At 35.0% G+C, this 14,260-nt stretch overlaps 1 protein-coding gene across 11 annotated transcripts in view; it reads right to left on the reverse strand.

The window, feature by feature from the left end:
• SLIT2 (slit guidance ligand 2) overlaps nt 1-14,260 on the reverse strand; it is a 268,470-nt gene that overhangs the window by 104,012 nt on the left and 150,198 nt on the right. For all 11 annotated transcript variants that reach the window (XM_064653127.1, XM_064653129.1, XM_064653130.1 and 8 more), the window contains exon 5: nt 9,442-9,513. In XM_064653127.1, coding sequence (XP_064509197.1) covers nt 9,442-9,513 — 72 coding nt within the window. The remainder of the gene's footprint in view (nt 1-9,441; nt 9,514-14,260) is intronic.

Consider the following 14,260-nt stretch of genomic DNA (forward strand, 5'->3'; position numbering starts at 1 on the left):
ATCCCTCCCGCCCGCTCGAGGCTGTCGCACAGCGCGCCGGCCTGCACGCTGCCACAGAAATCCCTTTTTGTTCTCAACTGTCTGCGCAAAACAGCAGCGCTGGGAAAGCTCCAGTAAATAATAACTGCACCTTATATTAAATGCCAAAGGAATGCAATTTCATTACATCAAGAAAAGCTATCCATTAAAAGCTCTCAGCGTCATCTTGCTGAAACAATTTCATTAAGGTAAAGGACGGTAAATCACTTAATGTCACACGCATCCCCTCGGTGACCTAACAGAATCCATTTATCAGAGCAGCCCAGCTGCATGTTAATTTCTTCTGCCATGGTAGAGACCAGGGAGAGACACTACTTTTAGGGGTCTCCCTGCATGCATGCATGCAAGACCGGGTTGGAGGTGTTACCCCCGGGTGTGTGGGGGGATTTAGAATAATAACCTAGAATACGTCTGTATGTAGAAATAACAGTGTCCGAGGCATTTACAGACTTGTTTACTTATCTCCTTTAATTCTGCTCCAACTGAAAGTAGCGTGTCTGCTGTAACCTTCAACATATGGTTTTCTACATACTCTGTGCTCTCTGCAATTATATGCAGATAGTATGTTGTAATGGAGTATTCGAAATCTAGACATAAAACTCAGCAACACACCCCATACATTATTAATCGTTAAGTATTAAGTTATGAAAAATTTAGATTAGTTTCTCTGAAGAATATTATTACCTTTTCAATTCAAAACATTTATACTGCACATACAGCTCAATTAAAAATGTCTGCTTAAATTAACAACCATGCAAGTACAAAATCGCTTTCTCTACTGATAAAAGCTTTTCCTATATATACCACAATGTCTTATGCATTTCAGGGCATGATTTGCAAAGCAAAGATGATAAAACCTCACTTTAAACAACTTCTTCAAGCTGGTAGCTTGTCAGTGTCAAATAATATATATGAGTAAATGTGTGTGAACAATACCAAGAAAATGAACAAAATACAAATGAACTCTGCCCTTCTGTCTTCAATTATATATTAGCTAGCAGGGCTAATGACACTTTTACTAAAGCATTTTCTGTGATTCTTCTGAATCTATGATAACATTTTACTTTATTAATAAATCATCACACCCGCTGCTGAATGTAATGTACCAACTTCTATAAAGTTCTTCTAGTTTCATCAATACTTTTCATCTGAATTACTACTACATAGGACTAAAATATTGTCATAACTGTAACAGTGCCTCTATGTCTGTGTACTGAAAGCTAAATGCAACCTATTAGTTCCTGAATATGATCTTTAATCATTGTGGTGCAATGTTACAGCACCAGAGCTGCAGTGTCGGAATATTTAAGCCTTCAATATTTACTAATGAATTTCATTTAACAATTAAGCTAATAGCCTTTTTATTTTAAAGAGGTAAAATATATACCGAGTACAATTCTATAACCCCTTGAACAATTTATCAAAGCTATTTAAATTAGTACAATGGCATGAAATGTTACCCTTGACACAATACAAAAGAGAAATTGTTTCCAGACAAATTGGAAAAATCTTTTAATGCCATCAAATTTGCCTAATGCAGTCTGCAGGTTAATCTGTAAAAGGGTGAGCTGTATGTTTGCCCATATCTTATTATCCTTAGCTGTCAATGTATAAATCAGTGCTGACACAGCTTCTTCTAAATCATCCATATTATACACAAAGGAAAATCTTTTAACAGCGGAGAAAGCACTTGAGCAAATCTTGCCCTACACAAACTAAAAGGCAGATTTCTTCCACAAGACTGGCAGCACTTGTGGTGCACCCGAAAACTTTTGGACTTCTTCCTTTAATGAGTCACCATGATCACTATCTTAGTGAAGGGTGAGTTGCTTCCATTTAAACCTTCTTACCAGAAAGATTACTATGTTTGTTCTGAACTAATGAGTTGGCTTTTGCTTGCGGAAGGGAATTCTGGAGATGGGAGATGAGAAATATTTCTTAGTTTTAAAAATTACTGTCTTTGAAAGCTACTACTCTCTTTATGCCATCAGTTACAACCATGATACAAAACGATTAGACACAGAGCATGAAAAACAATTGGTATGAGATATTTATTTTTTTTTTTTAGTTATGAAAAGGACATGACTTTGAAGACTGTGTGCCTGGCTTGAACAGCAATTTAGGGTAGAAGTAAAGTTTAAGGTAAGAATATCCACTTTCCCAGACAGAAAGTTAGACAATATTTCACAACCAGCATAACAATAACTTACAATGTCCCTCTAGCAGATATACTGAAGCAGTCTGAATTTTTTTTTATAAAAATAGTTCCTGATAACAAGTTATGTGAGTGCTATGACTTAACACATAAGCAAGAATACTAGAATAAAAAGGTACATGCTTCTTTAATTTTAAGTTATGTTTTATAATTTAAGCATAATGACTTTCAAAACCACATCTAAAAATCTACAATACCAGCACCAAGTTATTGAGTATACCAATAACCTTAACACCATTTTAGAAAGCCTTTTTTTTCCCCCAAGAGCTGCTTTTCTTCTTTTCAAATCATTAGAACAGTCTAAGAACAGAGTCTGATCAGACATGGACCAGCAGCTCCAGCCCATTCTCATCCTTCCTCTCTCTCTAGTCTTCCTTCATCATCTTTCTGCTAGCCTATCTCCATTCTGTGTCTTTTCTATGTGGGATCTCTCCATAGTTTTATAAAGGTGCTGTTCCTTTCTGCCTCCAACCTTCACAAAGCATCTTCAGCACTGCCATTCCCATGAAGCTCATAAAACACAAAACAACTGTCTCGCTCAAAATCTTTCTGTCATTGCAAAGAATTAATTGGATTTTACACGCATATCTGCAGCATTACCTGGGTATTTAATATACTCACTACTCTACCGCTACTTAAAAGGTTAATGTCTATGTGAGCTCAGCAATAAGAACTAGTAAGAACTAAATAAAAAGCATTCAACTAAGCTTAAAAATGCTTTTCATTTATTGCTCTTGCTGATACATCTTGCATTGTAGAAACATATTGCTAACTTATATTTTCTTCCCTTTTAGCATATGTTGTCTACCAGATAATGATAAATAAATATCTTAAAATAAACTTTGTTATCCCACAAGAATCACATTTAATGACTAAGAGAAGATATTGCATACATTTAAAAACTACTACTCTCATACAGAAAAAAACTGTCATCTGATTCTTGACAGAGAAAACCTTTACTCATTCCTAGAGACTGTTGAAAATTGGGAAAATTTCAAACAATCTCTCTGCTTTACTCTCCTGTTTTTCACAGCTTGAGGACACTTTGTAGTCCTGTGCTAGAGAGGTACTCCTCAGCTTTACCTTCTTCTCCTTTGTTCAGAAATTATTACGTTCTCCCCATGTATCAACTTAATGATAAACTGTTTAAGAAGTCATCAGAAAAAGTGAGAAGCCTTTCTACATCCCTGCAATAGCTTTCTCCCTAGAAAATATTTAGAAAAAGTTGTAGCATATTGTATGCTGGATTTCACAACAGTAAAGTCTTTCCTTGAGTGCACAATATTTATCACTGCAATGCAATTTTTAGAAACAGTCACTCTTTTTAATGTCTCCTCGTATTTTTTACAGCAGAACTGAGTTGTTTCTTATTTCTTACTTCCCTTCTCCAGTTCAAGATGAATCAATAATTTGACAAATTAGTTGAAAAAGATGTAACAAAATCATGCAGGAATTTATTCTTTTACCAAACTTCAAAGAACTGCTTGTTTCCCATGACTATTATTATTTATTTTGATTATTCTTTCATTTGGAAGTCAAGGGGTTTTTTTTTCTACTTGCTCTTTATTTTACTAATGTAGTTAATTTTGTTCTTTACTAAATTTTCCCTACAAAACAGTTCAGATGAATATTTTTTCCTAATATACATAATACAGCAAACGATTAACTTTTTCCTTTTATCTGAAAATAACAAGCAAGACTTGCAATACATCCAGGTAAAGTATACTTACTAAATAAACTAGAAGAAGAGGTACAACTGAATAATTGTTTAATCCCCTCAAACCTGTCTAACACTCTACTTAGTTAAACCCAGAAGTAAAAAAGTAAAAGTAAAAATTAAACAGAAGAAAAAAAGTAAAAATTAAACAGAAGAATGCTATCCAAAGTAGAATGCACACAAACCGAACAATCTATATATTATGTGATGCAAAGATACTATCACATCAGTAAGAAATATTTTTTAATGAAATAATGAAAATAAAACTTTAAAAATAGTATTGAAATAGTATTAATTTAAACTGTCAGAAAGAACTTCCCCCCCTCCAAAGGCCACAGGGTCACCGACCTGCTTGGGAACAAGAGCTTTAGGGGGTACTAAAAACGTGTACCTATTCTTTTCTTCATGCCTTCAGAGCTATTTTTGATTTTAATAAAAATCTTAAGCACACATAGAGTATATTTCAGTAACATCCCGTGAAAACCCTTCTTGATGTATACCTGAAATGCAGGTGGTTGAACAGACTAGCAGTCCGTTTGAGAGTCCCAGTAAGAGCAAGCATGAGAAATACCAAATTCTAAATTTTTAAAGCATGTCTTAGACAAGCAATGCATTCGGTACACATAAGTAGACAAATATACTTCCAGTCACAGTGGAATTTTGTACAAGATCTGAGAAGAAATCAGTACCTAGAACATCTTCAGCAGGACTCTCTTTTTCAACTGCTAATAACTGAACATAAAAGCAAAGTCCAATCATTCCCAACGAAGATTAACACAAAATTCCTTTATGTCTTTAGTGGCAATGGCAGTTTTAAAATCTTTCACAATCAGCATAACAGAGGCATCAGGTCAACACCAAGTAGTATCAACCAAGGTTTTGAACAAAGGTTAGTATAATGGAAAGGAGTTCGATTTGATGCTGGTGACTGTCTCTCTCTCCACTAATTCTTCATTTTCCCAGGCAATTTAATCTGTGAAGCCACTACATTGCCCTGCAGCCTTTATCCCTGGTGTGACAGCTACACTCTCCCCCTCTTGCTGGGAAAAAATGGAACCAAATGAACACAAAGAAAAGAGTAGTCAAAAGTAAGGCCTAGAGCATTACAAGAAAAACAGAGCAGCAGATCCTTGAAGCAGATATGATGAAAATGTTCCTTGCTATTTTTGATATTATTTGAGGTTGCATATATTTAGCATCACAATTCTGCCATGATGTTGGTATATTCCTTTCTGTCCTCTGCCAAGTATTGATTACGCAGAGGAAGAAAAAACTGGTATCTTAGAAAATTTTACACACTTGACATGGAAAAGTTATAACGCCAAAATCTACTGTTCTTTCAGTTGTTCTTTACATCTGTTGTAACCCAGCTATTTTTCTTCCTACTAACCAGATTCAAAAAATAACCCATCCAAACGAACAATTTGGGCACCCAATGCATTTTCTTACCACCTTAAATATAAACAAAATCCCTGAAGTTGGGAAGATTTTAAACATCTTTCACATCCAGCAAGAGTACTATATCACCAGGAAGGGTTATGAAACCATAATTAACATGTATATTAAAAAAATCTGAGTTTAATTTGCCATTTATATGATAATTTCTATTTATTTTTAAAAAACAGTGGGTGCCACTGTGTTCTCTGAAGAATCTAACTTCTTGGTGAATGCTTTTCTCCCTGAAAAAGTAGCAAGTTAGAAGTAACTTTCAGAATTATATTTCCAGAATTTGCAGCCTAATTTCAATCAAGTCCCAGATCAGGAGTTATACTAAAAGTGTATTACTCCTCAAGTCATTCAAGAACAAATTCTTGAACAGAAAAATTGAAACTTTGACACACAGCAGCTATTTTTTTATTACATCTGAATGGGCAAAATACTGGATACTGGGTTTCTAGTCTGGGGAATGGCTACAAAATAAGCCATTTTTTGTCACTTTTGCTGAAGAACATAATTATTTACAAACAATTAGGCTGCACTGGTGAGCATGAAGAGAAGGACACTCTTTTTGGCCTTTGGGAGATGACATCTAAGTTTGTGAGATGGCAACTGGTATTAGCCTGGCCCGCAGAAGACAGAGACTGAATTCAAACAGGGCCACCAACGTGAGAAGCTTGAAGCAGGTGACATCTGGGGATAGTCTGCAAGAACTGCATTTGTTGGGCCCTAAGAAAGACAGCAAAGAGGGGATCTTATTGCTGCCTACAACTACATCAAGTGACAGTACAGATGGAGCCAGATTGTTCTCAGTTATGAGATGTATAAGAAGTTGGAAAATAGGTAATTTCAATTAGATGTAAAGTAGATTTGTGAGGCCTGAAGGTTTCTCAGGGATTTTCTTATTCTTTTTACCATGAAGATGTGGCAGGTTGCCTAGGTTGCCAATTCTCATAATGTTTTATCTATTATGCTTTTATCTTCTACAGAATCTATACTGCGAGTGTTATTAAATGACCAGAAAGAAAATATCACGGAAGCATTTTATGGAAACTAGACAGCTTCTTCTGACAAACACCAAGAGGACTCTAGAGCTTACATACTAGCAGGAGATCATAGTGGTATCATCAACCTTAAAGGAAGCAATTTCCTTCAGATCATCTGAGGATCTAACACCTTTGCTCCACAAAGACTGGAATGACACAATAAAATATGCTATCATGTCAATTTCTGTGAAATTTGTTAACCACTTTTGAAACAGCTTAGTAGAGTTACTGTATGTCAGGGTTATCAATTTTTCCATGTTAAAAAAAAAAGCTCACTAATTTATATTAAAATGTATGTAATTACTGTTACTGTTGCTATACACAGCAAATCTTGGATTTACAACATGTTCTAATACAGATTTCTTTATTCTTTGTACCTTCATCCATCTCTTACATGAGTTTGGAAGAGACCAAACATCTCTAACGTTGCTCAACTACTAGGCAATTACAGAAGAAAGGCCAAAACTAGAACAAATATTGAATTCTGTTTAAGAAAATTCTCAGTAAGTACATACATGTATTTGGTTCCTGGACCTTATATTAAACACCTTCATAGATTCAGAGAATCATTTTGGTTGAAAAAGACCTGTAAGACCATCGAGTCCAACTGTAAACCTGACACCGCCAAGTCCACCACTCAACCATGTCTCTAAGTGCCACACCTACACATTTTTAAATGCCTCCAGTGATGGTGACTCAACATCTTCCCTGGACAGTCTGTTCCAATGCTTGATAACATTTTTGGTGAAGAAATTTTCCCTAACATTCAATCCAAACCTTCCCTGGTGCCACTTGAGGCTGTTTCTTCTCATCCTCTCTCTCACTTGATATTTGGGAAAGAGACTGACACTCACCTGGCTACAACCTCCTTTCAGGCAGTTCAATTCCTCTGTTTGCAAAGTGATGCTTTCTGTACCTATCACTTATCATCTGTCTCTTTAGTTTTCTTGAACAATTCAATAAAACCTGTAAAATTCTTCCCATCATCCTTCTCTAAGTGCAATGTCCAAGGCTAGATGGAAGGCTGGTGTTTTTATCTCCTTGCCTCAGATTCTGAAAAGGCACAATGGCCTGACCTACTTACATAAATACTGTGCTAGAATCCACCAAACTCACCCCATAAAATCATTTTTCATTCTGTAGAGGGACTGTAGAGGGATCATAAAGTTTTCAGATTAGGAGTTTGGTGGTGCTTATTTTTCTTTTTTCCTGGGAGCAGTAAGGAAATATCTGTAGTATTTATTCTATCACAATAAAAATTATGTCATAGATATGATTTAGACTCTGTGGCAATGCTAAGGACTTTATGATTTTATTGCTTTTTTTAAATTATCTTCCCAAACGAGAAAGGTTTTAAAGGGAAGATCCACTGTTTATGCAAGTTTTGGACATAATAAAGGATCCTTAGATTGCAAATACACACTAAGATAAAAATAGTATATCAGATAAAGATTAGCATCCTAGTGCAGTTTCTGACTGGAGCTACCTCACCATATATAAGTACACGTATACTCTAAACTACTGCTTTGCCATTAGAATATTCTCAATGATGCTGTTATTTTTACTAAAAAAGTTCCTTTCTGTAGCTGTATAAATTTTCAAACATAAAAGATCATGTAGAAAAATGCAGGCTTCTCCTTGTAGCAAAGCCTCCTTTTGACCATGAATAGTGATGGGATCAGTTCCGAAAAAACCTCAAAAAATATCAATTAAACAAAGTAACAAAACTACTTCAAGAAGCACTTGCATGTTTTGGAACATAATGGATTTGAACGTAACAGTTTTTCCACTGAGGTATGGTAGGATTTCCCTGCAGGGAGGAACTGTAGTAGGCCAAACTCTTGGGCATTCTGCTAAGTCTTTGAAAAGATATCTTCCCCACCAATTTTGTTGCAGTGCTGCAGGCAGCAGAATGAAGTAGTGCCCATCACAGGAAGAGGGGAATGCAAAGGGCTGCCTGTCTCGTCCTCTCCTACTGGGGATACATGACCATGAGCCTCCCTTTGTAATCACAGAGCACTCTTTTCAAAGCAGTACAACTAGAAATTTCATCTTTCTCTTTAACATCGACAACTCCATTTAATAAAAGGTGTTTCACTAGAAATTAGATGAAAACCTCATACAACGACCTAATATTTCCCTATATTTATTGATGTCACATAAGATAGCAATCATATTTTTTCACAGTTGCATCATGCTGGAAGCTCCATAGTCTTTCTGGAAACCACTATTGTATGTCCTCTGACTTCCCTGGTTGTTTGTAAGTGATGAGTCCTTAGCTTACAGCAGGGGTTATAGATTTTGAGAGAATGACCTTACATTTCCTACCACAGAAGTTCATCATAGTCTTCAGATTGTTCAGCTTGTTCAGTCCACTAAGCTGATCTACCATTTTAAACAGAACGTCACTGCTTTGCTTTGCTTGAAACTCACATATTTCCACATTTAGAAGCCATAAGAATTCAAAACCTGCCCATGAACTTCAGGGTCACCATCTCCAGGAAAGTGAGTATCTTTCTTTCAGAAAAGGCCACAGAAGAAAACTGTGTAAGAAAAATAGTCACACAAGTATAAAAATATATGCTATCAAAACTAGATAATAGTATGATTTTTCTTTCTTTTATACAAGCAAACCAATGTCAAACTTTTGGAATCAAAGCAAAATGATTTTTTCCTCATGAAACAATAAAATGTTTCAAACTGCCTGACATTCAAATGTTAAACTCAGGTTCCATAAACTAATAGTTATAATGCCATGTTGTCTTCAACTCTATTTCAATGTTTTACATTTCATGTAAGGCAGTTTTAGAATGTTTAAGATACATTGAAGTATTTTGGCAAAACAAATGGTAAGTATTGGTTTTATGCAGAGATTCCTTAAGCAGTTATAACAGTGCTTAGAAAAACGATACGTGATACAATAAAAGGACATTGTATTGACAAAGCGTTATCATCAGAATATATAGAAGAAAGAAGAAAATACTTACAGATTTTTTATGTCCACTGCTCCTCGGAATGCCTTCCTTGGTATTGCTTGAATTTGATTTTCACTAAGATCACTAAGGAAAAAAAATAAATTAAATGTCAAAATGCCATATATATATTTAGTTCTGTGTAAAACACAAAGGAAATATACGAAAATAATTTCAGTCATTAGTGTTCAGTCAGTGTTTTCAATTAAGCTTATTTTATTTCCTTAAATGATTTTTAATTGAAGAAAAACAAGTAGCAATAGTGGTCAAATTAGTTTATCTGTGTTCCACTAAGGAGTTCCTTTACAAACAGCAGCATATATGCCAAACAAATAATTTAACAATGAAGGCAGAAATTATTTAATTTTTAACTGGGTGTTTTCACTTTTCAACCATTCCAAATCCATGACATTAAATGTTTGATAGTATGTTCAGCTTTATGTAAGGAAGACTGAACTCCAGCAAAACGAACAAATAGTGAGATGCTGAGAAACAACTATGAAGCTGTGTCATATGAGAGATCAATATGTTTCTGATTTTCGTTTCATATATTTTAAAAGAAAGCACCATATATTTTAAAAAAAAGGCATTAAAGCCATCCTGCAGCAGATATCTCATGCTCCTCCCCAAAATCCCTGTATGACCAGCTGTACCACATTATCTGAAACTATTATCTTTTACAAAAGAGAAATAGTATTAAATATATTACAAAATTATTATTCAGTAATATTTTTTTGTTATCAGTATGAATAAACAGCCTTTTTTTTCTGAAATTCAGACACATTTTTGTCCTTCACAGTTCCATACTGGAAATAAAATCTTAAAAACTGTAATAAAGACAGTAGCAGAGGAGACACAAAACAAAAATAAACTAGAATCCAGAGCTTTTCATTTATGCTATGCACTGTTAACAAGCAATGCAGCACAACAGAAGATGATCAATGCATTAAAGTCAGTTTGGAGGTTTCATTTCAGACAATAATTTGCTTCCCTGAACCAAACACACCTATTACACAATGTACACAAATGTTTGAAGGCCTTCCAAGGGACCTTGGTGTATTAAAATTAAGAAATCAGACCTTCTTTTGGAAGCCTTCTGAGATGCACCTACCTATACACAATATGGGGAACACAATTAATTACATTAAGAAGCTTGCTCGAGCATCTGACTAAAATGTACAAACAAATAAGTAGCATAGAGGTGTCCTTACACAGGGATTTTCAGTCCATTTGCACAGCAGTTTTCTTGTGGTTAATTAGCTTTCATTTTGCTAAAACCAAACAAGGATCTGCAGTCTAAAAGTAAACCAAATGCAATCCAACTCCTAACAGAAGTAAAGTTTTGCTATGCCTTGCATAGAGACATCTTTAGACGACCCATTTTAGAGAAAGCTTTTAGAGAAACATTGCAGAACTGCACATAGAAATAAGAGATCTAGCTCAGATTAGGTGAATAAGCAAGAATCATTTAGCTGATTAGACACAAACGGTCACACTTCTGACATACTCTTTCCCTAAAACGTAATCTAGCATGAGCTTGTATTTCCAGTTCTGAGCAATCACTCCTGAAGATCTCTTTCAGGTTTATGAACATGTAAAAAATAATTTGAGGATTTTCTAAAACCCCATACTCCCCAACTTAAACAAAATTAATATAATTATTTTGAAAATAATTTCACATATATTGACAGCAATTTTGTTTTATTCCATTAATTGTTAATTTATGGAAAATCACTCTCTATTTACTAAATTTTTCATAGTTCACGCACCTAATTGCACTGCAAAGTATACTTAAAAGTAGACCCAATTTTACTAATATTAGTCATGTGTGAAAAACAGAGAATCTGTGAGCTGTGATTTAATTTTCAAGCCACCTAAGTAATCTTGAAATGGGATATAACTGCATTGCTCTGACAATAAATTCAGCGGCAATGAATGTAAAAGCAGCCTTCAGCATTTGTTACGGTAACATGATTTAACAGCCTACTTCCTTGAAAAAAAATTCCCTTATAAGCATACAACACAAATATCTATATTTACACTTCTCTTTAATTGACTAATGCACTTTACCTATATCAAAATTGTGCGTGAAGTGGTTAAACTAGCAGTTGGGATTTGTATCATGTTAGTTTATAATAGAGATGTATGTGTATATCCATTGCTGTACTCATAAATATATACTGCAGGAGATAATGGGTAACAGTGCATTAAGCTTTTTATGGCATTTGATAGAGTATCATCATTCACCATTTTATATAATTTAAAAAAGTGGAAGATGAGCAATATTGAGACAATACATAAATTGTTTTAAAAAATCTAATAGAAAATATCAATGATCAATTTTTTTCTGTCCTTGCCTAAAGGCAAGTCTTAGCACAAACACAGGGACTTACAAGTGACAGCTATTGTGCCAGGTTCCTCAACACACAGTACACCAAGGCTGCATGCTTGCATAGGTACATCTGTGTGTATGCATGTGCAAAAACAGCGGACTAACTTTTTGCACGCTAGATTTACTTCTGGGTCCACACAGTTAACACCATCTCCATGTAGCACGGGCTCAAGAAGACTGAAGTACAGTGTTCCCTGCTAATTTTAGCACATTTCAAATGTAAACTACTTGACTGCAAATGTTCCCAACCTCTCTATACAAGGCACTGTTTAAAGCATCCCTCTAAATGTGGAGAGCTAAGTAAGGTTGGCATATATTGTTTTCCAAGAGTAATTTTCTGCAATGTATCAGCTGCATTTGTAAAACCTTCTTGGAACTGTTTCTGTAACAAAAGTGTAAGTTCATTTCTACACTGCAAAATTCTACCTCTCACAAAAAATATGATTTTCAACACAAAATTTATGTCTTCTTATAGTAGAAAAGTTTTTAGTAATTATTTATTGATTGCTTCAAGTTTTCATCTGCTCCGTCTAAAACGGTTTCCTTATAAAAACCTTGAGGGGTTTAAACAAACATTCAGCTTTTTCTTGCATAAATTATACCTACATTTCATGACTCAGAAGCTGCTGTGTGGTCTTTTTTATTAATGTTTGAACCCCTTCCACTGCAATTCTTGGACAGTTCACAAAAAAGGTCACAAGCAGCATAAGGTGCACTGTGACCTTCAGGGGAAATGGGGCAAAAATCTATTTTGTAGGTAAACCCAGACAATTTGCAGGTCATTACATTACATTGATTTGACTTTGCAAATTATATTCTGCATTGGAGAAAGGTGCAAATCTCCTTTTCAGCCTGATGGTCATTGTTTTTCTGCAGTAATAACTATGAAGACTTCAGCTCCCATTTCAAAAATAGGCAGCACTTGAATATAAATTATGATGCCACTTGCTACCCCTAAATTTAAAGAGGGTCAATAAAATTTAAACCATGAAATGAAACATCCTACTTTTACAAGAAATTAATTTGTATTTCTGAAAAAAAAGGCACGAACTTGCTTCACATTCGAAAGCAGCAATCTGACCAAGACATTTTCATTGGAACAAATTGTTCTCCATTATTATTACAGCCCAAGACCTTACATCAAAATCCATCATCCCTCTGCTGGAATAGCACACTTGATTAAAAAATCCTTTGTATACAGCTAGAGTGAAAAAGACAAGGCTATCCCACAGAATTTTACTTTTTTTTTAAATAGAGCACAATGATCTGGCAAGATGTTTTGACAAATTCATTTCTGTGCAGATTCTAGCTGTCACGGAGGCCTCTTTCAACTAAGTTGTTCTTGACTCCATTATATCATTCCTAGAAAGATATATTCCCAATTATTAAGTCTGAAGTAAAGTACCTTAGACTTTCAAGAAAATTCCTTAGTGCAACTTTGTGGGTTTCATTGATGTCACACTCTGGTGGGCAGAGCACCTTCATCCCTTGGCCCCCACCATATCTCCTTGCTCTGGCATTACTAAACCTGTGCTCAGGGCCAGGTGTAACTTCAGTCTCTCTGAATGTGAGATGTTCTCAAGGAGAGTACTCAGGTTTGCTTCTTCAAATCAAAAGGTGGCACTGTAATACTGGGGTTAAATAGAAGATTTGCACACAAAAGCCACCTGGGCAAATTAGGTTGGCAGGAGCTGATACAGGTTCTTTTTAGAGGAGCTGCAAATGAGCACCACTGCTGCTCTAGATGCAACTGAACCAACCTAGTTACAGGGGTTTGTTTCAGGTATGTTTAAACTGTACACATCTCAAGAATTCTTCTGAGTTGTAATATTCTGGCTGCAACCTCATTTTCTCAAATGTAAAACCAGAAAACCAGCATCCATACACCAAACAAAGCTGAATCCCACTCTAAATGAAGATACACAGAGCAGAATGCACAAAGATTCCCGAACTTTTGTCCAACTACAGCAATTCTTTGAAAAACTTGCATACCTTTTTTTTCCCCCACAGAAGGTCAGGTGTGTTTTTCTAAATCAGAGACTAAATATGTTGCATCTGAATAAATACTATTTCTTATAATTAACATAGTCTATCCAAGTATTAAAAATCATCAATAAAACCAGAAGTACTACAGATCCTCTAAGGTCTGCAATCAAGTAAGTCCTGGAATTACTGTGCTTATGTAAAATATAATTTATTTTTAAACAAACAGGATCAAGGTAATTTATATGCAATATACACTGATAAGCACATATGCCTCAGCTTTTAAACAAATCTCCAATGATTAAAGATTTCATTCTGATATTCTGACAAAGCAATTGGACTTTTCTAATTTGAAATTATGCCTAAAAGAATGTAGATTTCTGTATTTCACAAACCAATAAAATTGGAAAAAAATTAATAACAACCCAAAAAACCCTTCACTCCATCCTCCCCCAAAAA

This window comes from Pseudopipra pipra, chromosome 4 (assembly GCF_036250125.1).
Source record: "Pseudopipra pipra isolate bDixPip1 chromosome 4, bDixPip1.hap1, whole genome shotgun sequence".
NCBI lineage: Eukaryota > Metazoa > Chordata > Aves > Passeriformes > Pipridae > Pseudopipra > Pseudopipra pipra.